General features: G+C 40.0%; 1 protein-coding gene across 1 annotated transcript in view; it reads right to left on the bottom strand.

The window, feature by feature from the left end:
* Window positions 1–24,166, bottom strand: part of CNTNAP5 (contactin associated protein family member 5) — an 883,101-nt gene that overhangs the window by 439,675 nt on the left and 419,260 nt on the right. Inside the window, exons 5-6 of the mRNA XM_067742208.1 lie at window positions 20,120–20,323; window positions 10,045–10,229 (exon numbers count right to left, since the gene is read on the bottom strand). Coding sequence (XP_067598309.1) covers window positions 10,045–10,229; window positions 20,120–20,323 — 389 coding nt within the window. The remainder of the gene's footprint in view (window positions 1–10,044; window positions 10,230–20,119; window positions 20,324–24,166) is intronic.

The raw sequence follows: 24,166 nt of genomic DNA, 5'->3' as shown, positions 1-24,166 counted from the left end.
TTGAGAGATTATCCCTCCTTCAGAGAGAAACGCTGTCCCCAGAATGACTTCCAGTGATCGGCTATGCATACCTAGACTCAAATCCTATTTCTGTTACTCGATGACTTGAGGAATAGGAATGGGAGGGTCATTAGTCACTCTTGTCTTTTATGTCTGTGATATAGAGTGTAATAATCTCCCTCACTAGGCTGCTTGAGGGACTCAACAAAATCACAAAATAGGAGCTTGGTTGTTTTCTTCCATTGTTTCCCCTTATTTCCACTTTGTACCTACTTATTTCCCTTTTCCTTATTTTATTTTCTTCCATTTATTTCTCTCTTTCTACGTAGTCTTTCAACTGAGTTTCCCACCAACCCCCCCAATAAAGGACCAATAACAATTATACTACCACATGTTATGATCTGCAAAACAGTTACCCTTGTGATCTGTAGTTATTTTGATCACCCAATGAAAAGTTGTATTATGTCCAGCCAGTCCTTTAATCATGTCTGAGCTCCAAGAGGAGGTCCATTAGGGCAGTACTAAGCCAAAGTAAGGGCAGCAATAGGTGGTCTCTGACTATGGTGACCCATCAGGAACGCCTTATGGGAAGAAAAGTAGGGTGTAAATTGGTATCTTTATAATGCACAGAAATACACTTTTAAAATTTACTTAACAAATATTTATTGAGTGTGTATTATGTACCAGATACAAATCTACAGAAATAGAGTAAAAAAGATAATCTTGACCCTTATGATGAGCTTTAGTTCTATGGCTGGGTTGGGGATGAAGAGATAGACAATTAAAAATAAGTAAATTTTGGGACTTCCCTGGTGGTGCAGTGATTAAGAATCCACCTGCCAATGCAGGGGACATGGGTTCAAGCCCTGGTCCAGGAAGATCCCACATGCTGTGGAGCAGCTAAACCAATGCGCCACAACTGCTGAAGCCCCCTTGCCTAGAGCCCGTGCACCGCAACGAAGAGTAACCCCCACTCACTGCAACTAGAGAAAGCCCATGCACAGCAACAAAGACTCAACGCAGCCAAAAATGAATAAATAATTTTTTTAAAAAAGTAAATTTTATATACAAAATAGATAACCTACAAGGACCTATACGGAACTATACTCAATATTTTGTAATAACTTATAAGGGAAAAGAATCTGAAAAAGAATTAGCACAACACTCTAAATCAACTGTAAGTCAATAAAACAATAAAGTATACAATATGATGAAAACAATAAATAAGTAAAATAAAATTTTTCAACTTCAAAAAAAAGAATATATATATGTATAACTGAATGACTTTGCTGTACACCTGAAGCTAACACAACACTGTAAATCCAACTAACTTGCTTTTTACTTCAACTAAAAAAATTAATTTAATAACATATTATAAAGTGACAAGTGTTTTTGAAGAAACACTATGAATAAAAATAAATTAGAGGATGTGATTTTAGAAGTAAACATAAGGAATACCTTTTAAAGTCATGTATTCATTCTATTGCCTCAGTTCTTTCTTAAAGTACTTTTTTTGCGTGTGGTACAAAATTCAAAATGTTTCAGAAGAGTACACAGCAAAGAATGAAGTTTTTTTCTTTGTTGACCCCACTTTCTTCTGATCTGCTTATCCGTATCCTTCCAGAGATTTCTGTGGGTCTATGAACTTTCAAGTCTATATATTCTTTTCTATTTTTTTAAACACAGATACTGTTTACACTGCATTGCACACTGATTTTCCTTTTCATTGAACAATTTATACTGGAGATGGTTCCACATCAGAACATATAGGGCTCCCTCATTCTTTTTAATGGAAGCATAATACTTCTGCTCAGGTTTGTCAAGCACACGCACAAAACAAGGTGAGTCCAAGGCCAAGGCCTGGCAGATACACATAGAGATAAAGGAGCCACTGTGAGATTCCGATGATGTGTGCCTTAGACAGTAAAGGGAAGAGTAGACAAATAGTACATCTCCCATGGCCCCTGCATCCCACACACCAACACAGAGGACACTAAGTATGAGGGCAGATGACCACAAGGTGAGTTGTGAGAGTCTTTATTGCTATAGATCTAATTCTAGACTTCGGCTTGAAACTGAGCAGGACCTTGTGAGGCTCCTGGGCACAAAAGCCTTTCTGTGTCCCCCCGTTTCTTGATTATAGGAAATAGGCTTATTTCAGCCTCCATGACCTTCCCTGAGTTCCAATGGGCGTTTCAAACAGTTACTAATGAGGGAAGGGAGGGGATGCAGAAACGAGGGAGAAGTAGTCAAGAAACAATAGTGCAGCCTTGGGGTAGGATCCTGGTACCCCCAAGGGATACACACAACAATATCTTTGAGCTGTTCTGCAGATACTGAAACCTCCACCAGTTGGGAGAAAGTAACTGTCTGCTGCCCACAAGCACGCAGACCCCAGACCTGTTGGAACCAGAAGGTTGATGATGCCGACTTCCAATTACCTCACCACCAACCAATCAGAAGAATGTCCATGAGCTGTTCACTCTCTCCTTTTTGAACCATTACTATAAAACTCCTCACTACCCCCTCCAGGTTGGGACACACGGTTTTGAGGGCACAAGTTTGCTGTGTCCCCCTTTGCCTGGCAGAGCAATAAAGCTATTCTTTTCTACTTCACCCAAAACTCTGTCTCCGAGATTTAATTTGGTGTCGGGGTACAGAGGCCAGATTCAACATCAGGCTAAGCAATTCTATGTGATGCAACTCTATTCTAAGCATGCAGGACAGAAAGCCTCATGCCTCTGCAGAACTTAGGGGGTGTCAAGAAACTGTATCAGGACAGTGTGGTATGGGGCCAGGAGGCAGGTGGCGATGGCCTTGGAGCCGCTAATTGCAGGCCTCCATCCTCTTGTGTCTCAGGAAGATGACAAGGTGTCTTATCAAGACTCAGATCAGCTGTGGGGCATGGCTTTGGCTGTCTGGCCAAAGTGGACAGCGTGAGGTCACTGGGACACTCTGGCAGAGCCGTTTCCTTACAGGGATTACCATAATTTTTAATTAACCTCCTTTTGATGGACTTTTGGGTCATCTTCCAATCTTTTGTTATTCCTAACATATACCCCTTTGCACACATTTGCTTATAATTGTAGGATATATTCCTAGAAACAGAATTGTTGGATTGAAGAGCACTTGTTTCAATTTTGAAGATGTTGCCCTTTCTTTAGTATTGTATTAATTATAGTCTCACTAACAATAGATTAAATAGTTCTGGTTCCTTCATATCCATGCCAACATTATAAATTTTGTGTTCCCTGAAGTCTAAGTTTAAAATATCGTTGTAGTGTGAATTTGCATTCCTTCTTCTAATGAGTGAAGTTTGTGCATCTTTTTATATATCTGAAAGTAATCTGTATTTTTTATATATTCATGTTCTTTACCTATTTTTCCATTGAGTTGCCTTTTTAAAAATTATTTGTGGGGGCTTCTTATTCATTAATTAAATTTTGAAATACTTTTCCAAGTTCTTGGGAGGATGATATCATTCTGTCTGTATTTTTTTGTGGAATTGCATGTGGTTTTTAAAATATTTTATATGTACAAAATTTTTCTTATATTTTATTTCCAGGTTTCTAAACTTTATGTCATACTTAGAAGGACCTCCAACAATCTTTGATTATAAAAGTACTATCTAGGGAATTCCCTGGCTGTGGAGTGATTAGGACTCAGTGAGCTCACTGTGGGAACCTGGGACGATCCCTGGTCAGGGAACTAAGATCCTGCAAGTGTGGCCAAAATAAAATAAAATAAAAGCACAACCTCATATTTTCTTTAAAACTTCAATAAAACTTATATTTGAAGATGTACATGTATTTTAAATGCTTAGAGTGTTTAGTTTAATATAGCTTTTTCTTACCAAGAATTCTTATTAAATATATTTATTTTTTAAAAAATGTCTTTTTAGTATTTATAACATAAATCACATATTTATTTATTTATTTATTTTTGGCTGCGTTGCGTCTTCATTGCTGCATGCGGGCTTTCTCTAGTTGCAGCGAGCAGCGGCTACTCTTCATCATGGTGCACGGGCTTCTCATTGCGGTGGCTTCTCTTGTGGCAGCGCATGGGCTCTAGGGGCGAGGGCTTCAGAAGTTGTGGCACGTGGATTCAGTAGTTGTGGCTCGTGGTCTCCAGAGCACAGGCTCAGTAGCTGTGGTGCACAGGCTTAGTTGCTCCGCGGCATGTGGGATCTTCCCAGACCAGGGCTCAAATCCATGTCCCCTGCATTGGCAGGCAGATTCTAAACCACTGCACCACCAGGGAAGTCCCAAATCACATATTTTAAAAATATGTTTTTAATAGTTTTGATACTGGTAAGGTGCCTATGTTAAAAAGGATAACTGAGCACTCTTGATAAGAAACGAATGCTTGGGGGGACCTTCAAGATGGCAGAGGAGTAAGACATGGGGATCAGCTTCCTCCCCCAAAATACATCAAAAATACATCTACATGTGGAACAACTCCTACAGAACACCTACTGAACGCTGGCAGAAGACCTCAGACTTCCCAAAAGGCAAGAAAATCCCCATATACCTGGGTAGGGCAAAAGAAAAAACAGAGACAAAAGAATAAGGATGGGACCTGCACCTCTGCGAGGGAGCTGTGAAGGAGGAAAAGCTTCCATACACTAGGAAGCCCCTTCACTGGCGGAGATGGGGGGGAAGCTTTGGAGCCATGGAGGAGAGCGCAGCAACAGGGTTGTGGAGGGCAAAGCAGAGATTCCCACACAGAGGATTGGTGCCGACCAGCACTCACCAGCCTGAGAGGCTTGTCTGCTCAACCACTGGGGTGAGTGGGGGCTGGGAGCTGAGGCTCAGGTTTCAGAGGTCAGATCCCAGGGAGAGGACTGGGGTTGGCTGCGTGAACACAGCTGGAAGGGGGCTAGTGTGCCACAGCTAGCCAGGAGGGAGGCCAGGAAAAAGTCTGGACCTGCCTAAGAGGCAAGAGACTATTGTTTCAGGGTGCGCGAAGAGAGGGAATTCCTTTCCCATGGGCCCACAGAAGGCAGAGCACCACCTAAGCGAGCTCCAGAGATGGGCGTGAGCTGCAGCTATCAGCTCAGACCCCAGAGACGGGCGTGAAATGCTAACGCTGCTGCTGCAGCCACCAAGAAGCCAGTGTGCAAGCACAGGTCACTATCCACACCCCGAGGGAGCCTGTGCAGCCTGCCACTGCCAGGGTCCCATGACCCAGGGACAAGTTCCCCGGGAGAACACACAGTGTGCCTCAGCCTACTGAAACATTAAGCCAGCCTCTACTGCCGCAGGCTTGCCCCACATTCCAATTATAACTACCATACCCCTCCTTCCCCCTGGCCTGAACGTGCAAGAGCCCCCAAATCGGCTGCTGCTTTAACTCTGTCCTGTCTGGGCAGGAACAGATGCCCTCAGGTGACCTACATACAGAGGTGGGGCCAAAACCAAAGCTGAACCCCAGGAACTGTGCGAACAAAGAAGAGAAAGGGAAATCTCTCCATACAGCCTCAGGAGCAGCGGATCAAATATCCACAATCAACTTGATGTACCCTGCAGCTGTGGAATACCTGAATGGACAATGAATCATCCTAAAACTGTGGCAGTGGACTTTGGGAACAACTGTAGAACTTGGGGTTTGCTGTCTGTGATCAAGTAATCAAACTTTGCTTAAAGGGAGAAAGGTGCAGCCGCACAGCACAGGGAGATCAGCTCGGTGCTTTGTGACCACCTAGAGGGGTGGGATAGGGAGGGTGGGAGGGAGGGAGACGCAAGAGGGAAGAGATATGGGAACATATGTATATGTATAACTGATTCACGTTGTTATAAAGCAGAAACTAACACACCATTGTAAAGCAATTATATTCCAATAAAGATGTTTAAAAAAAATCAAACAAATGCTGGAGGGGATGCGGAGAAAAGGGAACCCTCTTACACTGTTGGTGGGAATGTAAATTGGTGCAACCACTATGGAGAACAGTATGGAGGTTTCTTAAGAACTAAAAATAGAGTTGCCATATGATCCAGCAATCCCACTCCTGGAAATATATCTGGAGAAAACTCTAATTCGAAAAGATACATGCACCCCAATATTTATAGCAGCACTATTCACAATAGACAAGACACAGAAGCAGCAATCTAAATGTCCATCAACAGATGAATGGATAAAGAATATGTGGCATATATATATATATATACACACACACACCCCCCGACACAAACATACATACATACAATGGAATACTATTCAACCATAAAAAAGAATAAAATAATGCCATTTGCAGCAACATGGATGGACCTAGAGATTGTCATACTAAGTGAAGTCAGACAGAGAAAAACAAAACTCATATGATATCGCTTATATGTGGAATCTAAAATATGACACAAATGAACTTATTTACAAAACAGAAACAGACTCACATAGAGAACAAACTTATGGTTACCAAAGGGGAAAGGTGGGGGAGGGATAAATTAGGAGTTTGGGATTAACATATACACACTACTATATATAAAACAGACAAACAACAAGGAACTACTGTATAGCACAGGGAACTATATTCTATATCCTGTAAATAAACCATAATGGAAAAGAATATGAAAAAGCATATATATATATATATATATATATATATATAAAACTGAATCACTTTGCTATACAGCAGAAACTAACACTACATTGTAAATCAACTATACTTCAATAAAAAAACAGACCTTAGATTCAGATTCAGATATCCTATTTAGCAGTAAGGGTGTTCATATTGTTTCTGGGTGACTGAAGTAAGGAAATTTTACTTCCCAGATTTTTGCACCTACTTAGTGGTAAAGTGGTAATTGCGACCCAGGATTCCTGTCCCTGGTGCCCCTTTCTCTCCACACAGCCTTGAAGGTGAATCTTCAAAGGCTGGAGAGCGCCAGTTGTTCGAGAGACTTCTCCCAACACCTACCTCTCCTGTTCCAGTGCAGCCAATGTCAATGTCACTGTTATCGTCAGTCTGTCTTCTTTTATGTTCATATGAACAAGCTGGCTGCATACTTTGGAAGGGGCTTGGATTCTCTGAAGCAGAGTTTGCTTCATAGGAACATTTCAAGGTGTTTTCCCCCCCTCCCCCAGGAAACACTTCTTACAAGGCACCAAAAAATTTAGACATTTCTAGAAGAAATCTGTTCCAACTTCACAAATTCAGTGACATCTTTGGATGTCTTTCCCTAAATGCTGACATTCACTTCAATGGCACTCAGCTGTGATTCCATACAGATCATCTACACTGGAGACCACAGGTAGTGATAACTTGAAAACAAATGTTGAATCAGGCAACTGGGTGAATTTTAGAATCACCTCTCAAGTTATTAGAGGTCAAGTATATGGGGACCTAATGAAACTTCATGATGGTTTTGTGTTATTTATTGTCCTCAAGTTCCTAAACGATATCTCTTTGCTTTAAGATAATTTCAATATTGTTTTTACAATCACTTAAACAAATAAGAATGATTGATACTCATAGATTTCCAGTTATCAGCAACTAAAAAAAAACCAAAAAAAACTGCCTGGTATTTTGCATCCTGAGTCAAAGAGTGACAGATTCTCTTTTGAAGTTAATGAATGGCATATCTTATCAACAGTATGCTAAAGTAAGATTAGGATCCAAAGAGGAGATCTTTCTTACAGTTCATGATAGAGATTGGAAAAAAGTCAGATCCTAAGTTTTCAATGATTCATCTCCACCTCCACTGTTCCTGTATGTATCCACTAGTGATTGACTTTGTCTCCTAACAGGGTTTCTAACCATCTGTCCAGCAACATGCTCCGCCTACCTATAGACAGATCTAAACTACAGAGTAGTTTCAGAGTAACCTTTAGAGTAACTGCTCTAAAATAGTTGTTCTCAGACAGTAGGGTGCATCGGAGTCTTCTGGAGGAGTTTTAAAAACCAATGATTGAGCCCCTCCCCCTGAGTTTCTGATTCTGTAGGTTTGGATAGGACCTGTGTATTTTCATTTCTAACAAATTTTGATGGGGTGCTAATTGTACTGGCCCCTGAAACACATGTTCAGAATGACTCCTCTAAAACATAAGTCTGCCCATGTCACTACTCTGCAAAAAATCCTTCAGTGGCTCCTTTTCCCCCACAGTTTAAGCTCCTTAGCATGGGTCACAGGGTCCATCATTACCTGGGTCTTCCCTAATTCTTACGTTTTATCTCTCACTGCCTCAAGTGGTGTGTTGATACAGGTTTAAAATCTGGCTGTTCAGGGTGTGACGCACACACACAGACACACAGACTCATCTCTGTATATGTATGTGTGTGGGCACACACATGCATTCAGACATTAGGTCATTTTACCGATATAAGCGATGTGTAGACACAATTTACAAATAATAATAAAATATACAATAAACTATTATAAATTCCATAAAACCAATTGATTTTTATAGAATGCTTTTGTTGATTTTTCACTGAACTCTTTTATCTGTAATGACACAGTCTCTTGTCACTTATTCTTTTTTTTTTTCTTAATTTTGTAAAACAACATAGATATAAAAAATATTCTTAACACACAGGCTGGGGAAAACAGACTTCAAGCCAGACTTGGTCACCAGGCTGTAGTTTGCCTATCCCTGGTCTAGACAATCAACAAAACAATAAATCAAACCCTGACTTATAGGATTTACCAATATCCATGGTGTAAATATCTCCGCTATGATGGATTTCAAACCATCAAACGGATGTCACAAAATATGGAATTGGAAAGAGATGCACTGTAGCAATCCAATATAGTGTATTTCCACCACACAGATACAACAGAAGTAAAAAAAAAACCTCAAATACATATAGATAGATGCATAGAGAGACACATAGACAGATAGATAGAATAAAATAAAGTAACTAGGCATCAATGAATTTAGTACATTTTAAAAATACTTCGATGGATTATAAGTTTAAATAACTGGGGTTTTCATAATGGCTGTATTTACCAGCCAGCTTCCAAACTTCCTGAAAATCTACCAGCTGGCCTTCATGAGTCAGTACCAGCTGGCCCTCACACACCACTGCCGGACGATTGTTTCAAATCCCATAGATACTGGACTGTGACATTTCATGCCCCGTACCCTGCACAGGGTCCTCTCTGACCTGGCCTGCCTTTTTCACCTTTCTCATCAGGCTAACCCTTCTCTCCTTTCAAGACTTAGCAGCATCTCCTGCTGGAAGCCTTCCACCCGCATTCAAGGTTGAGCCAAGCGCTCTGTGCCTAGGATCCCGCAGTGCCCAGTGCCGCTCTCCAAGGTAGCTTTCACCTCCTTGTTCTGCAGTGGGTGTTCCAGGCCTGACTCTGCTATTAGACTGTAAGCATCTCCAACTCAGGGACTCTGCTTTAGTCATCTCTGATTGGTATTGCCTAGAAGAGAGCCTGGTATACAGTGGGAGCACAATATATACTTCTTGAACTGAACAACTAGCAAAGATGGTTAAATCTTGGCTGCTAGTCTTGCAAAACTTCTGACCAATACACAAGGACAGTTCGTTCTTTCTTGCTCCTTTGTAGAACTAACTGTCCTTGTGTATTGGTCAGAAGTCTGCATAGGAATGAAGGTGAAAAACAAGAGCCTATCATGCAGATTTTCAATTTCTTTGGATTTTATTATTTATTTTATTAAGATATAATTGACCTAAAATTTTATATTAATATAATTTCTGTATTTTCCATGACCTTGGCTAACTGAAGCTGATTTTCAAAAAAGGAATTACTGAATGTAAGCAAGAGACTAGATGTGATACAGGAAAGCTACCAGAAAAAAAAAAAAAAAAAGAAGTTTTAAAAAGTAAAAAGGAGGCTTGCTGATTTTAAAGTGCACACAATTAGCTGATGCCTTGCAAGGCGTTTCTCCAGGCTCACAGCTCAGACTCTCTCCGTGGACTCCCCAGTGGTTGGCTGACTGGGCTTAGAGCAAGGGGAAGAGAAGCCCCAGGGTAAGATCTGTCAGGGGCCCACATCTTCTCACTTGCTCTTTTGCTACCTGATTTTCTTACTGATCACGAGCAAGGGGCTTGGGGGTCTGCAGGGAGAATCAACTCACCTCATAGTCGATGTCTAAGGCATCCGCCTCGCCCTTGGTCCGGAAGTGCTGTGTGTGCCGGTCCACAGTGAAGTTCACGTGCTTGCCGACCCGCTCGAGAAGGACGGAGTGCCAGTGCTGGTCATCCAGGAGGCTGCCCAGGGTGGCCGAGGGGGGGCTGCTGCTGAGCCGAGGTTTGCTGTCATCTGTGAAGGGGATAGAACACGGGATGGCTCTGTGCCCAAGGGCAGCCTGAAGCACTAGAACGTTCTGCTAGCAAGTCCAACTCTCTCTATCCAAAGGTAAAGGATGATTCCCTGTCTGCAGACCCAGAACTGTGCTGGGCTTGGGAAGGAATACCAACATTTTCCCACAGATTGCAGGACCAAAATCTCAGTCAACTGATACACACACCCCCTTCTACATGTGAAATGACATGTTAGGACTTGTGTGATTGAATAATAAGAGAAACCATATCCTGATGGCCATATGAATGATATTGAAAATAGGACTTGTCACATTTAGAAAGAATACGTATTCTTTGCATGTGAACGGCTCTTGAAAGGAGAAAGTGAATCTTTAGCTGTGTTTTGGAGGAAGAGTGAATGCTGGAGAAGTAGAGGGAAGACAGTGGCCCCAGTGAGTTGGGTAGATTTGTGGGCGAAGGCAACGGGGAGGAATTAATCATTTTAGCTGCCGTTTTCAAATGCCTACTCTATCAAGGGCACTTAACTAGGGATTTTATAACCTCCAAGTCTGATGCTCTAAGACAAAATGATTACCTGCATTTGACAAATTAGGAAACTGAGGTCCAGTGAGGGTAAGCATGCCTAGGTAGAGATGCAGCCAGCGTTCAAATCCAGGTCTCGACCCTTTTGACTGACCAGGGCAAGGGTCCTATGATTCACCCTAAACTGAGCTTGGAAGATACCCCTTGGGAGAATGTGAGAGATTCCGGTGGAGAGGTACATTTTTCAATCAAGTCTGCCCGTTTCCCCTCCTGTCTCTCCTCCAATTTTATGGACTTCCTGCCTGTATCCTTCTGTCAAAAAGATTAAAGCTTTTTTTTTTTCTTTGTTCTTTTATCCTGTAGAATGGCTTAGCCTTAGCAAAATGAACAGCTCAATGCAACTAATTTTACTTACATGTAAACCTCCCAATTTTTGAATATTTTATGCGTTCGGTACCCTTAGTAACTGAAAGCTAAATGTCTCTCTTCTCTCTCCTAAGACATGTTTTACAGAACAACTGCAGCAGCCTGCTCCGTGGTGCGGCATTTAAGGGGCTGGAGCTGCCATTTCCACTGTAGGCTGCTCACTCCTACCTCCATTATGGCCCCAAGTCACTGCTTCCTGCATGAAATAACACTTTGTTGCTTCCTATGGGGGTTGGGGGGAGGCACCCAGATGATTGTAATTGAAAAATAAGAGCTGATGAGTTCATAGCTGCCTTCAATTGATTTATTCATTGACATATTGATTTGTTCCACATCTTTTGAGTTCTTAAAATGTGTCAAATTATGCAAATACATTAATAGATCTTTTTCTTTCTCCCTCACCTCTCTCCCTCCCTTCCTTCCCTCTTTCCTTCTCTCTCTCCTCCTTTCCTTCTTCCTTCTTTCCTTCCTTCTTCCTTTCCTCCCTTCATCGTTCCTTCCTTCCTTCCTTCCTCCCTTCCTTCCTTCCTCCCTCCCTTCTTTTCATCCTTCCATCCATCTACAAAAAGGTGTTGATATCTACCTGACTTGCTTACAGTGACAAATGATGTATACAGGAGATACAGAGTTAAAAGGCACACTTCCCTCTCTGAAAGTTTTAATGTGGAGACTCAATAAGTGAACTGATAAAAAGCATGCTGCTGGTATTAACAGCAGTTAATGCAGGGAGCCATGGAAATGCAGGGTAGGGAGCTGTGGAGGCCGCTTTACAAAGCGGGCCTGATATTTGGCCAGAACAAGGAGCATTGCTACCCAGCCGGGAGAAGCACATGCCAAGGTTGGGGGTACAGGGGAACACCTAAAGGGATTCCACGCAGCAGAGTGCCATGACCACGTGGGGCTGGCTTATCCCACCCAGGACCAGTGTGCTAGTGTGAGCTAGGTTACAGCCTGTGTTTACTTTTAAGAAATGGGAGCCACTGGTCAATTAATAAGTCAGGGATTACTGACTCAGATTAACATTTTAAGAAGGTTATTTGGACAGCTGTATGGGAATTTGATGAGAAGGCAAGGCTGCCAGAAAAACTGGCGTCATCTAGATGGGGGATGAGGGGCTTAGGTAAAGAGAGCACAGGAGGATGGATTTTCAGCCAGTGAGAAGGTGTTGGCGTGTGGTGACCTGGCATGCCATTTGGATATTGGAGGTGGACATGGTAAAGGAAAGACTCACCTAGGGATGACTTTTAGTATGTTTGCTCAAGCAGGTAGGTGAAAAGTGGTACCAGTCAGAACAAAGAACACCAGTGTCCGTCTCTCTCCCCCACTTCTTCTACACACACACACACACACACAACTTTTACTTATAAAATAAAACATGTCCAAAGGCTAATGATTGGTTGAAGGAAACAGTGTGCCTTATAAACTATTAATTCTAGGTAATAAGTCAAATAGATTTAATATCAGAGATTTCATTTTAAATTTGATGTGCACCTCCAACATTTTTTCTTAAAAACTAAAAAGGCATTTAACAATGATTCCGTAATAATAAGTCCAAAACATTAAAGGTTGGAAACTGTAAAGCCACTGAAAGTCACAAAATGAAAAAGTAAAGGAATCACATCTTTTCCCCCTAATTATTTGTTCTTATGTGTTGTGTTGGGTGGGTTTTAGTGATATGTTGATTTCTTTAGTAGAGCCAATAAAGACAAGGATTAAATTAAGTATTTTAATATTTTTCTACACTATTATTCCTACTTCATAAGAGAAATTTAATTTTGAATAGGTCAAACAGACTGTAAATTTTACTTGACTTTTTGGATAACGTAGTGAATCTTTCTTCTATCCTTGTTTGCATTTACTAAAACATTAACAGAAGTTTTGATTTTCTTTTTTCTTTTCTTCTTACATTTTAGAATGAGTATAAGTATCTCTGATAATGGGAAAAACAAATAAACTTCATTAAAAACATAATCCTTAACCTGCATAGCTGGTTCATTGAAAACTATACGAGTGATGTGTAAATTGTTGAATATCTCCTGCATTACAAGCATCTTTTTAACTAAAAAAATTGGTAGACATTACCTTATTTCACTGATCCTCTCCATTAATCATTCTATGCTAACACTCAGAAATCTTGTATGCACACAAATTGAGTGAAAGTTAGTCTGTTTAAACAATTGGATAAACAGGAAATTCTGCTCTTCATTCAATAGGATGTTTTAAATTGTATCTAGAGTAGGTGTTACCTTGAAGAAAAAGGTTACTCCTAGGAAAGGTTCCATTTTACCTAGAAATGTTCAGTATTAGAAATTGCAATAGAAACTTCATTCTCAAAAGATTATCAAACTCTTCATCCTGTAATACACATTTCAAGTTTTATCTCAGTGGCAATTATGGTTCAAATACTAGTTTTAACTAGTTTCCAATTTATTAAGGCAAGATAAAAATTCCTATAGGCAATTGTGGAGAACAAAGACAATAAAAATATCTGGAAGCTATCTTTTAGGCCAGAAACACATTAGGGGGGAAAATACCTCTTATTATTAATTAAATAAAAACGTGTTTTCATGTGGTTTGAGATATAATTAAAATGAAACAATGTAAATACTACTCAAGTCCCTAAAGCATATGGCAATTTTTATAGGAAGCTTGAAATGATTGCAAAATATTTCTAACTTGCTCTTCTCCCCCACCCGCATCCCCAACGTACTGTGGATAAGCATGTCAAATTGTTCACCCTTGGAACTAACACTTTTCCTGACTAAGGGCATTATATTGCATTGTTTTCACCCAAAATCTTCTTTGATTAAATCTTGCTTGGTCTTAACAGTTTAAACACTTTAACTTTCACAATCTGTGGATATCATATGGCCTAGCAAAAGGGAACAGAAACTTTCTTTTTTAAGATTGTATTTCAACAGAAAGTCACGTTGGAAAGGGCTTGATTTATTGTTGATGAGATAGGGGACCACTCACATGGAGGTCACCAATGCCTACCTCCACCCGACCTTCAGAATTAACCTTCCCACCTTAGTTGTTCAGGTTATCGATGTTGGTATTCACTTGTATTTTTAAGGTTCTCTTCTACTAAGTGAGGTAAGCATTTTACATAGGTTGTTTCCATTATTCCTGAACACAGCCTTACAAAAAACTTCACCTCAAAGAAGCTACAAGACATACCTAAGGACACAAAGTATTAGGGTTACAACCAAGCTCTGACTCCAAAGCTAATGCTCTTACCACTACTCCTACTGGAAAAATTGATACTCCCACTTACCCTCATTTCTTATGTCCTGGCCACCTGCTTTCCACCATACATATGTGTGAGCTTATATAGCTTAATCAGAATACCAAGAAAAGGATTTGATGCATTGGGAAGCTGAGAGTTTTGGAAAGGAACATGGGGCAACCCTAAGAGGGAAGGACACAATGTAGAAGGTGAAGGCAAATTTCACCTTTGCAGGTTATCCAGGAGCATAAAGACCCTTGTTTAGCCGAATTCAGGGCTGATGTATGTTCTCCTAAGCACTCAAGTGAAGTCTTCCAAAGAAAATAAAAACTAACAGGACACCATGCGACTGCAGTGGACTTGACCCTCAGATCAGAGCAAATCCTTATGTATCAAAAAAGCAATGAAATTCATCTTTCTTGTATTGTTAAAGTTGTTAAAAATTTTCTAAAGTTTATTCAATAAAACATTCTCTAGATTTAGGAGTCATGGTTCAAGTCTGACTCCTAAGCTGTATCCATCTTCTGTGACTTTGTTATCTTAAAAAATGCTATCTTAATACAATTATGGTATGTGGTTTTGGTGATACCTAATTATATATTTTTAGTTAATATTACAAAATTAGAAAGTAAATTGTAATAATTATTTTACTAGGCCTGGACCTCCTTGAAAATCAGAACTGGTAAATTCAACTTTTAACCTCCAGTGCATAGCTCAGTGCCTGGCTTAATGTACTCGTTCAGTGAATTCTTATTATAAGAATGACACAATTTACATAAAATGTGGAACAACTTATCCCATTGACACTTTGTCTGAAATGCCTGTGTTCCCTTCCTCTTTGTAATGAAATCTCCAGCTAACTCAAGGTGGATCCAGGAAGGCTTTCTGGACTCCTTTATCCTACTCTGGTCTCTCCATTCTCAAAGTATAACACATGGATACCAACTTCCTGATATTTAACTTGTAATTGTTTCATGAAGGTTTATAACATTTTAATGATGAATGTCAGGAACTTGGGGTTCGATTGATGAGTGTTCTAATCTTGGGTTTACAGCTATGCATCTACGTGACCTATGTAGCCCGGGGCAACCTACTGGACATCACTGACCATCAGTTTCTCCATCTGTAAAATGGGTTTGGATATAGTTTGTAGGATTGCCATGTGATACAAATGAAATATATACGTAAAATGTCTAGCACAGTGCCTAAGTGAGGGCTCTCAAAAAATGGCAACATTAAAAAACATCTTTCATAGTATTTAGTCCAGGTCCAGAAACACAATAAATGTTTTATAAATACATATGAGTTGGCTTATCAAAATCCTTGAATTTCAAAAAGCTAAAGTAAATGTTCATTGGACTCTCTGGAGAATGTTCAGACTGTTCACTGATATCCCAAGCTATCTCAATGAGTTGGTTATGCAGTCAAATGCTTTGCCTCTGAACCCATACTTGGCCCCCCAAGGACAGTGTGCTCCACACGTGGTTATGCTATGCCGAGATTCTCGCTTTCCTATGACTGTCATATTACACAAACATTATGCCTCAGTTCAAAGGTGCTGGACTCTTGTAAGGATGAATGACCCGCATGTGCTATTGATGTTTTATTTAGTTCTCAACACAATTCCCCAGTCACGTAATGCCTCTGCTCTTTCATTCTCCCACCTGCATGTATGGGTTTGAGCTGTTGTAATTCTACTGAGGGCAAACTGCCACAGGTGATCTGAATGACATGTGTAGCATGGAAAGAGGAATCTTTATGAACCCCCTTATGGACTGAGAGAAGAAATCTCTCTCCCATTAGTAGCTCTAGAAATCTCACTGTTCTACCCGAAGAAAGTAGTCAAACACCTAGTTCAACTGCAGCATTGAAATGATCTTTCCAAGTCAGCCTCCATAGGAGTAACTAGGTAATATGAATCAGAATTTCGGCAAAGAGCATCACTTGTGAAGAACCACAGCACACTGTGTATACCTCCAAAGGCCACGGTATAGGTCATGCAGCTGTCCATGGTACTGAACCTCTCTACTCAGCCTGAATTTCTGAATTGTAAAGTCACAGATTAGATAAGGAACTGGAGAACTCTCACTAAAGGAAACACTGCTGCAGTGTCCACGTCAGCTGGGCAGAGAGAAACTTCCTCCCCTTCCTCCGTCATTGGCCATTGTCCCAGCACCATTTTGCAGCCCATTAACTTGGATTTTAGGATTCTTCCTTCCCCACTCCTCCTCTTGCTCTCTCTCTTTCTTCCTTTTTATTTCTTGATTCATTTCTTTAAAAAGAGAGCTTGATCATGGGTGGTATGAACTCTTTCCTCTTTGAAGGCTGTGTGGCAACATGGGAAGAACATGAATTTTATATCATATGTAAAAATTTTATATAAATAGCTAAGGAAAACACTTGGAAAACATACAAAAATGTTAATAGAAGGATGACTGAGTTGTAGGATTTTGAGTGATTTTTCCCTTCTTTATAGAGTGGTTTTTTTCCTTCCAGTTTTCTAAAACTGACATATATTTTATAATCTGAAAGTAAGTTTAAAACCTGGTAAATATAACTGGATTTTAATTGTGGCTATGCTAATTTATAGCTGTGTAATTTGAACAGGTGATATATCCTCCTTCAGACTAACATTCCACATGGGTAAATTGGAACTAATGTTTATGTACCTAATAGGGCTGCTCTGAGGATTGGATAACATACTGGCACATTGTGGGCATTCTGCAAATATCATAGCGGGGAGAGTAGCTCAGGCTTGAGGGTCAGCAAGCCAAATGAGAATAATATGTATTTGTGTCAGGCTCTGATATATGAGATGAAAACCACTTTTTCCAATGTACTCAATTTGCCTCAAGTACCTACTTCAGGCTGGTGCTCTCCTAGTTTCCAGAGCTACAGTTATGAACAAAGTGTTATCTTTCCCTTGTGGAACGTATGTTACAGATTTTCTCTTATGGGCAAATCAAAACGATTATCATTCCCCCTTTCCCCTTAACTTAGTGCTTCCAGAAATCTGCTGGCTTTAACAGAGTTACGCAGAGCTAAAGTACTAATATACGTCAGCATCTCTCTAGAGAAGGAACATAGAAATCTGTGCTATTTAACAAGTATCCTAGGTGACTGCTTAAAAGAGATAAGTACAGGAAACAGTCATGGTAAACGGATGGAAATGAGTAAAATCCATAAGCAGATGAAAAGATGAAGAAATTCCAAACTCTGCAGAAAACAGACTAAAGGAGATTTTCCATTATCGCCACCACAGTTAGAAATATGGGGCAGATGGGATCTGGAAAGAGAGAATTATTCTGCTTTCTTTATATCGCAGCATGGAGCGGGTCTTCTTTACCTTAAAATACCCATTTCTTTCCAGGAAGGCCTGCATAGCACAGGGTGTGGGACATTCAGATATTGTTGGTTGAATGATGAGTAATATTAAGAGCTTCAGCGTGTTTATATACTGACAAAGAAAATTCATTTTGAATATTTTTAGCTTTCATGTTCATGCCCTGGAAGATAGTTAGTAACAACCCCAGGTTAGAAATAAGTAAACTGAGGCTTGGGAGTTATGAATTTTCCCCATAATAAATAGCTAGCACCTGTCTGCAATGAAAATAAAATCTGTCACATGAGCACACCTCTTCCTTTCCATCCTGCTTTACTGTGTGTGAAGCTGCTGTACCTCATTGGGTTATGGATGTTGGAGCAGAGCTTTGGAGTGGTAACGGCACATTGGAATTGGGAATCCAAATGGCAGTCACTGACAGAATCAGTGTTACCTGCTTTACTAATGACAAGTCATAATAACTTTATCCACAACCCACAATGCTCTGTGAACCATAGAGTAACTGTAACTGTGTGTGTGTGTGTTCGGGGAGTTAGGCCATCCATTCTCCTTTCACATAAATTGAAGGCCAGTTAACAGACTGATGTATTTCTGCTGAATATTTATATGCCCACCCTTCATAGAATTCACTGATACATTTCTTCTTTAGGTAAGTGAGCAAAACCGATTATGTTACTAGCAAAACCTCTTATTGCTCTCCTCTGAGTGAGACTCTCCTTCTAAAGATGCTTTTGCTAACTATTTAATTTAGTGCATTAGTTATCAATTTGATGAGTTAAAACTTGGGATCCAGAGGTTCTCCCTGCTACCCATGCCAATACTCACCATGGAGGCTAAGGAGATGCTCAGAAATGCCTCAAAATAAGGATCTACATTGTTTGGCTTTGGGGATGAGTTCACAATAATCTTCATTTTTATGCTAATTACTAAAATAATTTATTACTACATAATAATTACTAAAAGATAAAACTTATCTGTGATTTTTCCAGTCTTTCATCCAGCTTGAGCTTACAAACTGAATTCTGCTATGACTTTCCATCTTTACTACTTGATAGGGAATACTTGGTGATGGGTGATAATTCTCTTCCACAAATATACTCTCCACCCCTTCCCCTAAAACTAACATTTTCAATGGCAGGAAGGGATTCATTCTTATAAAAAATGGTCACTTCCTTTTTTGTCAGCCTAACTCTTGGTCCTGGTTTCTTTTCCTCCAGTAGAGCTTTTTGGTTTGCCTTTTCATCTTTGGAAACTCTGCTCCCTGCCTTTTGCACTTGGCCCATACTTCCTTCCAAAGCACCTTTCACATAAAGGAGGGTGACCCTCTCTCTTTCTTCCCCTGGGATAGGAAGTTGATTACAAAGAAATGCAGACCTGCCAGTAGTGAGGCAGGCATGATGGATGCAGAAGCCTGAGTCCTAAATACAGAGAAGGCAGCAGGGCATCTCTAATAAATTAGCTGGCATTTGGCAAGTCTAGGGCTCACACTGGCACAGCCTGGACACTTAAAGAAAACAGTATTTCCCTTAATAAGACACGGGAATGTCCAGAAACTTAGATGCCATACATATGACCCCCTTATTCCCCCACAAAAAACTAAAAACAAACAAAAAACAAACAAACAAAAACAAAAAACAAGCCAGGAAAGATATTAAAATGTTTTTCCTCCATTTTCCCCTGGAACTTAACTTTCATAAATGTAACAATTACAATAGACTATGAGCAAAAGCCTCATTATAATACATGTGCATGTGTGTGTGTGTGTGTGTGTGTGTGTGTGTGCGCACGTGTGCATGTAAACTTGCCCAAGCTAAAGTTCGTTACGAAAAAAAGAGAAATATGGGGCTTCCCTGGTGGTGCAGTGGTTGGGAGTCCGCCTGCCGATGCAGGGGACATGGGTTCGTGCCCCGGTCCAGGAGGATCCCACATGCCGCAGAGCAGCTGGGCCCGTGAGCCATGGCTGTTAAGCCTGCGTGTCCAGAGCCTGTGCTCCGCAACGGGAGAGGCCACAACAGTGAGAGGCCCAAATACCGCAAAAAAAAAAAAAAAAAAAAAGAGAGAAATATGTAGAGAAAGAAAGAAAGAAGGAAGGAAGGAAGGAAAGAAAGAAGGAAAGAAAAAGGAAGAAAGAAAAAGAAAGAATGAACAATTAGCTTGTAGCTCTCCCTCCCTACCAAAATTACCTTGTTTAAAGAATGCTGTTTATGGCTTAAACATGGTATTTTTCTTCTCCAACCTGCATAAGGAAAATATGTCACTTAGACTGTGATCCAGGAACTTCTAACTGATACACTAGGAGGATAAGGAACTGTGACCTGCTACAAAAGGATTTCCCCATAGTCTGACCTACCCAAGTTGAGGGACCTACCCAAGTTGAGGTGCAGGGCGAGCCTCCCCTTCTGGAGCTCCAGGGTGATGTGGTCTCCACGTTGTCCTTCTCCGTGGAACAGGACCCCATCTCCTTGCATGCTCTTGAACTTCAGGGAGATCACATCTTTGAGAGTACTCATCAGCTTCTGATTGAACCTGTACAGAAGGGAGCTTCGACCATCAAAGTCAGCGATGTCTGATTCTAGGCACAAAGAGAGAGGGGGAGAAAAATCAGTGCACATCCTCCGAATTGCTTTTCCTTCTTTCCCATCTTAGTTGTTGTCCAATTAATAGAAATGTTCCTGATATCTATAAGGTACCGACTCACTGGGAAACATATAGTCTAGACCCAATCTAATTAGATTCAAGGGAAATATTCATTTACAAGCAGCCATCACACAGTCAGAGTGAACTGATCATTAGCTTAGAAGTAAAAGCCCTCATTAGTGCTGTCAGCTTTTGCTTGAAGGGACAGGGTGTGAATACCACAAGTACCTTTGTCAGGCTCTATTGTGTCAAATGCCTGGTTGTAATAATCTCTCATGATTTATCCTCCTTAATAATTTGCTTCTGATAGTTGGAGTCACTTTATTCCATTATCTCAGGCTCAAGGTTGGAGATGAAATATATAGCTTATTATTTCAGCTCTGAACAGTACTGTCTTCCTAGATCTGCACTGAGAAGGATTCTGAGGTTTCCTTTTGGTTCAATGGAAAAGAATATGCAGTAAAAGAAGACTTACTATTTGAACAGAGAGGGCAAGTATCTTGCATCCTTCTCATGCTTGCCTTATCTTGTGCTGATGGTATCTACCATTTTAGTTTTCATATACAAAAATGTTCATTCATTATTGTGAAAGCAAAAAGAGAAGACCCGGTAATCATAATTTAGATAAGCTTATGTAGTAGATGTGTATAAACATATCTGAAAATTGTACGCCGAAAAGCTAATAAGGATTTTCTTTTTCTTTTTGAATGATGCATAATTGACCTACAATGTTATATTAGTTTCAACTGTACAGCATAATTATTAGATATTTGTATATATTTTAAGATGACCGCCGCAAAAAAGTGTAGTTAATGTTTGTCACCATACATAGTTATAGAATTTTTTTTCTTGTGATGAAAACGTTTAAGATCTAGTCTCTTAGCAACTTTCAAATATGAGGAGTCTCGCCTCACCAAAGAATATCTACAGATGACAAATAATTATCTGAAAAGATGCTCCACGTCACATGTCACCAGGGAAATGCAAATTAAAATAATGAGATGCTGTTAACTGCACACCTATTAGAATGGTCTAACTCTGGAACACTGACACCACCAAGTGCTGGTGAGGATTTGGAGCAACAGGAACTCTGTTTCATTGCTGGTGGGAATGTAAGATGGTACAGCCAATGGAAGACAGTTTGGTGGTGTCTTACAAAACTAAGTGTACCAGCAACCATAGTATCCAGCAACCTAGCTCCTTGGTATTTACTCAAAGGAGCTGAAAACTTATGTCCACACAAAAACCTGCACACAGATGTTTATAGCAGCTTCATTCATAATTGCCAAATACTAGATGTTCTTCAGCAGGTGAATGGATAACTAAACGATGGTACACTGAGACACTGGAATATTATACAACACTAAAAAGAAATGAACTATCAAGCCATGAAAAAAAGAAAAAAAAATTTAGGTTCATATTACTTAGTGAAAAAAGCCAATCTGAAAAGTCTACTGTATGAGTCCAACTATATGACATTCTAGAAAAAGCAGAACTATGGGACAGTAAAAAGATCAGTGGAGGCCAGGGGTTAATGGGAGGGAAAAATAAATCAGCACAGCACAGAGGATTTCTAGGGCACTGAAAATAATCTATGATACTATAATGATGGATACATGTTATTATACATTTGTCTAAACTCACAGAATGTACAACTGCAATAGTGAACCATAATGTAAACTATGGACTTTGGGTGATTACAAATTGTCAACCTAGGTTCATCAATTGAAATAAATGTACCACTCTGATGGGGGTTGCTGATAATGAGGGAGGGGAACTTGCATTTTTGGGAGCTGGGGGTATATGGGAAATCTCTGTACCTTCCTTTTTATTATGCTGTGAATCCAAACTGCTCTAAAAAATAGCCTTTAAAATAAATTAATAGTGACTCTATGTAGGAGGTGTTATTATAGGTTATTTTTACATTACTTTTCCTAGTTTTTCATCATAAAAACTTTTACAAAAAACTTTTATTACTTTTATAATAGAAAAACATTAAGGCTATTTAATTATACTTAAAACAGATTCATTATATACCATCTTATGTGGGTGAGATGGTGGCGAATGGGTGTGTGGGGGGGTGAAATTATTCTTATTTGAAATCAAGTACTTGGGATAACTCAATTTTTTATTATTCACCAAGCAATTAAAATCCTCACCTTGAACATACACAGTGATAAATTAAGGGTTTTTTTTTTGACTAAGCATATAGAAGCATCCTTTGGAAAGCTGAAATTTTGTAATGAAAATAAAATCATACTTTTTCTATAATTAATTTTAAAATACCATTTCACAATTTATTCCTCTGGAATAAAGTGGTTCTAACCAAAAGCTTGCTGATGACTCCCGAGACCCTAAAATTAAATAGTCCAGGTACAGAGGGATTTTCACAAATTCCCAGCTCTCTCAGACTCTCCCCATATCACCCCATCAATGTTCCTGCCTCTGTCCTCTGAACCAGACTTTACGAAAACCAAATGGAGGCTACAGACAGCAAGCTGGCATCAATCATAGAATAATAAGGATCATAATGTAGTTAAGGCCATGGATGTTAAGCTGTGATGGTCATAACTTGTTAACTCTGTTGCTTTGGCATCTCTACATCCCTACGCCTGATTTACTCATCTATAAAGTGGGGTAATTACACCCTTCAGAGAAGACTGCTGTGAGCATTAAATGTGCTTATCCATATAAAGTGACAATTTGTACAAAGGGATGCCATCATGTCTGTCACGTTATTTGTGTTAAACCAATAACAGATAGTAGGAGTATTAGTAGTGTTTAGGATACATGGAGGACTTTGCATTCCTCCCCAGTGCTGGCACCCCACTTTCTCACCCCAAATAATGCTATTTCACTTTTTGATTCAATGGTTTATTGCCCATGGAATGCAAGCTGGCTCCAAGTTTCCTGTTCTGCCATATTTCAGGTTCTCAAACTCTACTTGAAATTCTTTGGGAGCAGAGTCTGCATTTGTATCTTCATGGTCTCTTCCGATGTCTCCCCTGTGGCTCCGCACAAGACTCTGGGTTAGGAACTGGGTCCTTAGGAGCTTTAGGACTGAGTGAGGGAACATGGCATATACAATTGGCGGACCATGACACTAATATGTTGTGAGCTAAAATAGAAGGGAGCACCCAGTGCTATGGGAACAGTTTAAATCTCAAACACTGTATATGACTATGGAAGTGAGGTGAGTTCTGACATAAATAAGCATGGAATCTTGAGTTACTGCTGACAAGAGATGCCCTGATCTGGTTGTCTCAGTCTGCAGCACCCAGATGCTCCACTCCAAGACACTATCTCCTCTCTTTCCAATCCATCCCAGCATTCATGATCTTTATTTCAATCCCTCTGATGTCTAGCTAATGCATGGACTTAATCAATGCCATAAGCAGTGATGACACAGGTTACCTCTAAGGAAACACAGCTCCATGTTGCCATGAGATCTTAAAGAAACTGAGCCGATCAATAGGACGGGAAAAAAAATATTGTTGAAGTCTCACAGACCCGGGTTTCAACTCTGGTTTTGCTATTTACTAGCTGGGGGACTTGAGGCAACTTTCTTGACTTCTCTGAGTTTCAGTGTCCTATCTGTATAATAGAGCTAAGAGAAACCTACCCTAAAAGCCATTATGAGAATTACATAAATCATACCTGGAAATGAATAGTCACTCAATAACATTCCATTCCCTCATTCCATCATTAATCCAAAGGCATTACTGCAGTGGTAAAGATTTGAAGAATGATGTAAAGATGGTATCAAGAACATGGTATA

The sequence above is a fragment of the Pseudorca crassidens genome, chromosome 6 (genome assembly GCF_039906515.1).
Source record: "Pseudorca crassidens isolate mPseCra1 chromosome 6, mPseCra1.hap1, whole genome shotgun sequence".
In the NCBI taxonomy this organism is placed as follows: Eukaryota; Metazoa; Chordata; class Mammalia; order Artiodactyla; family Delphinidae; genus Pseudorca; species Pseudorca crassidens.
Note: the sequence above shows the minus strand (reverse complement) of the source record. Positions and strands in the feature narration are given on the sequence as shown.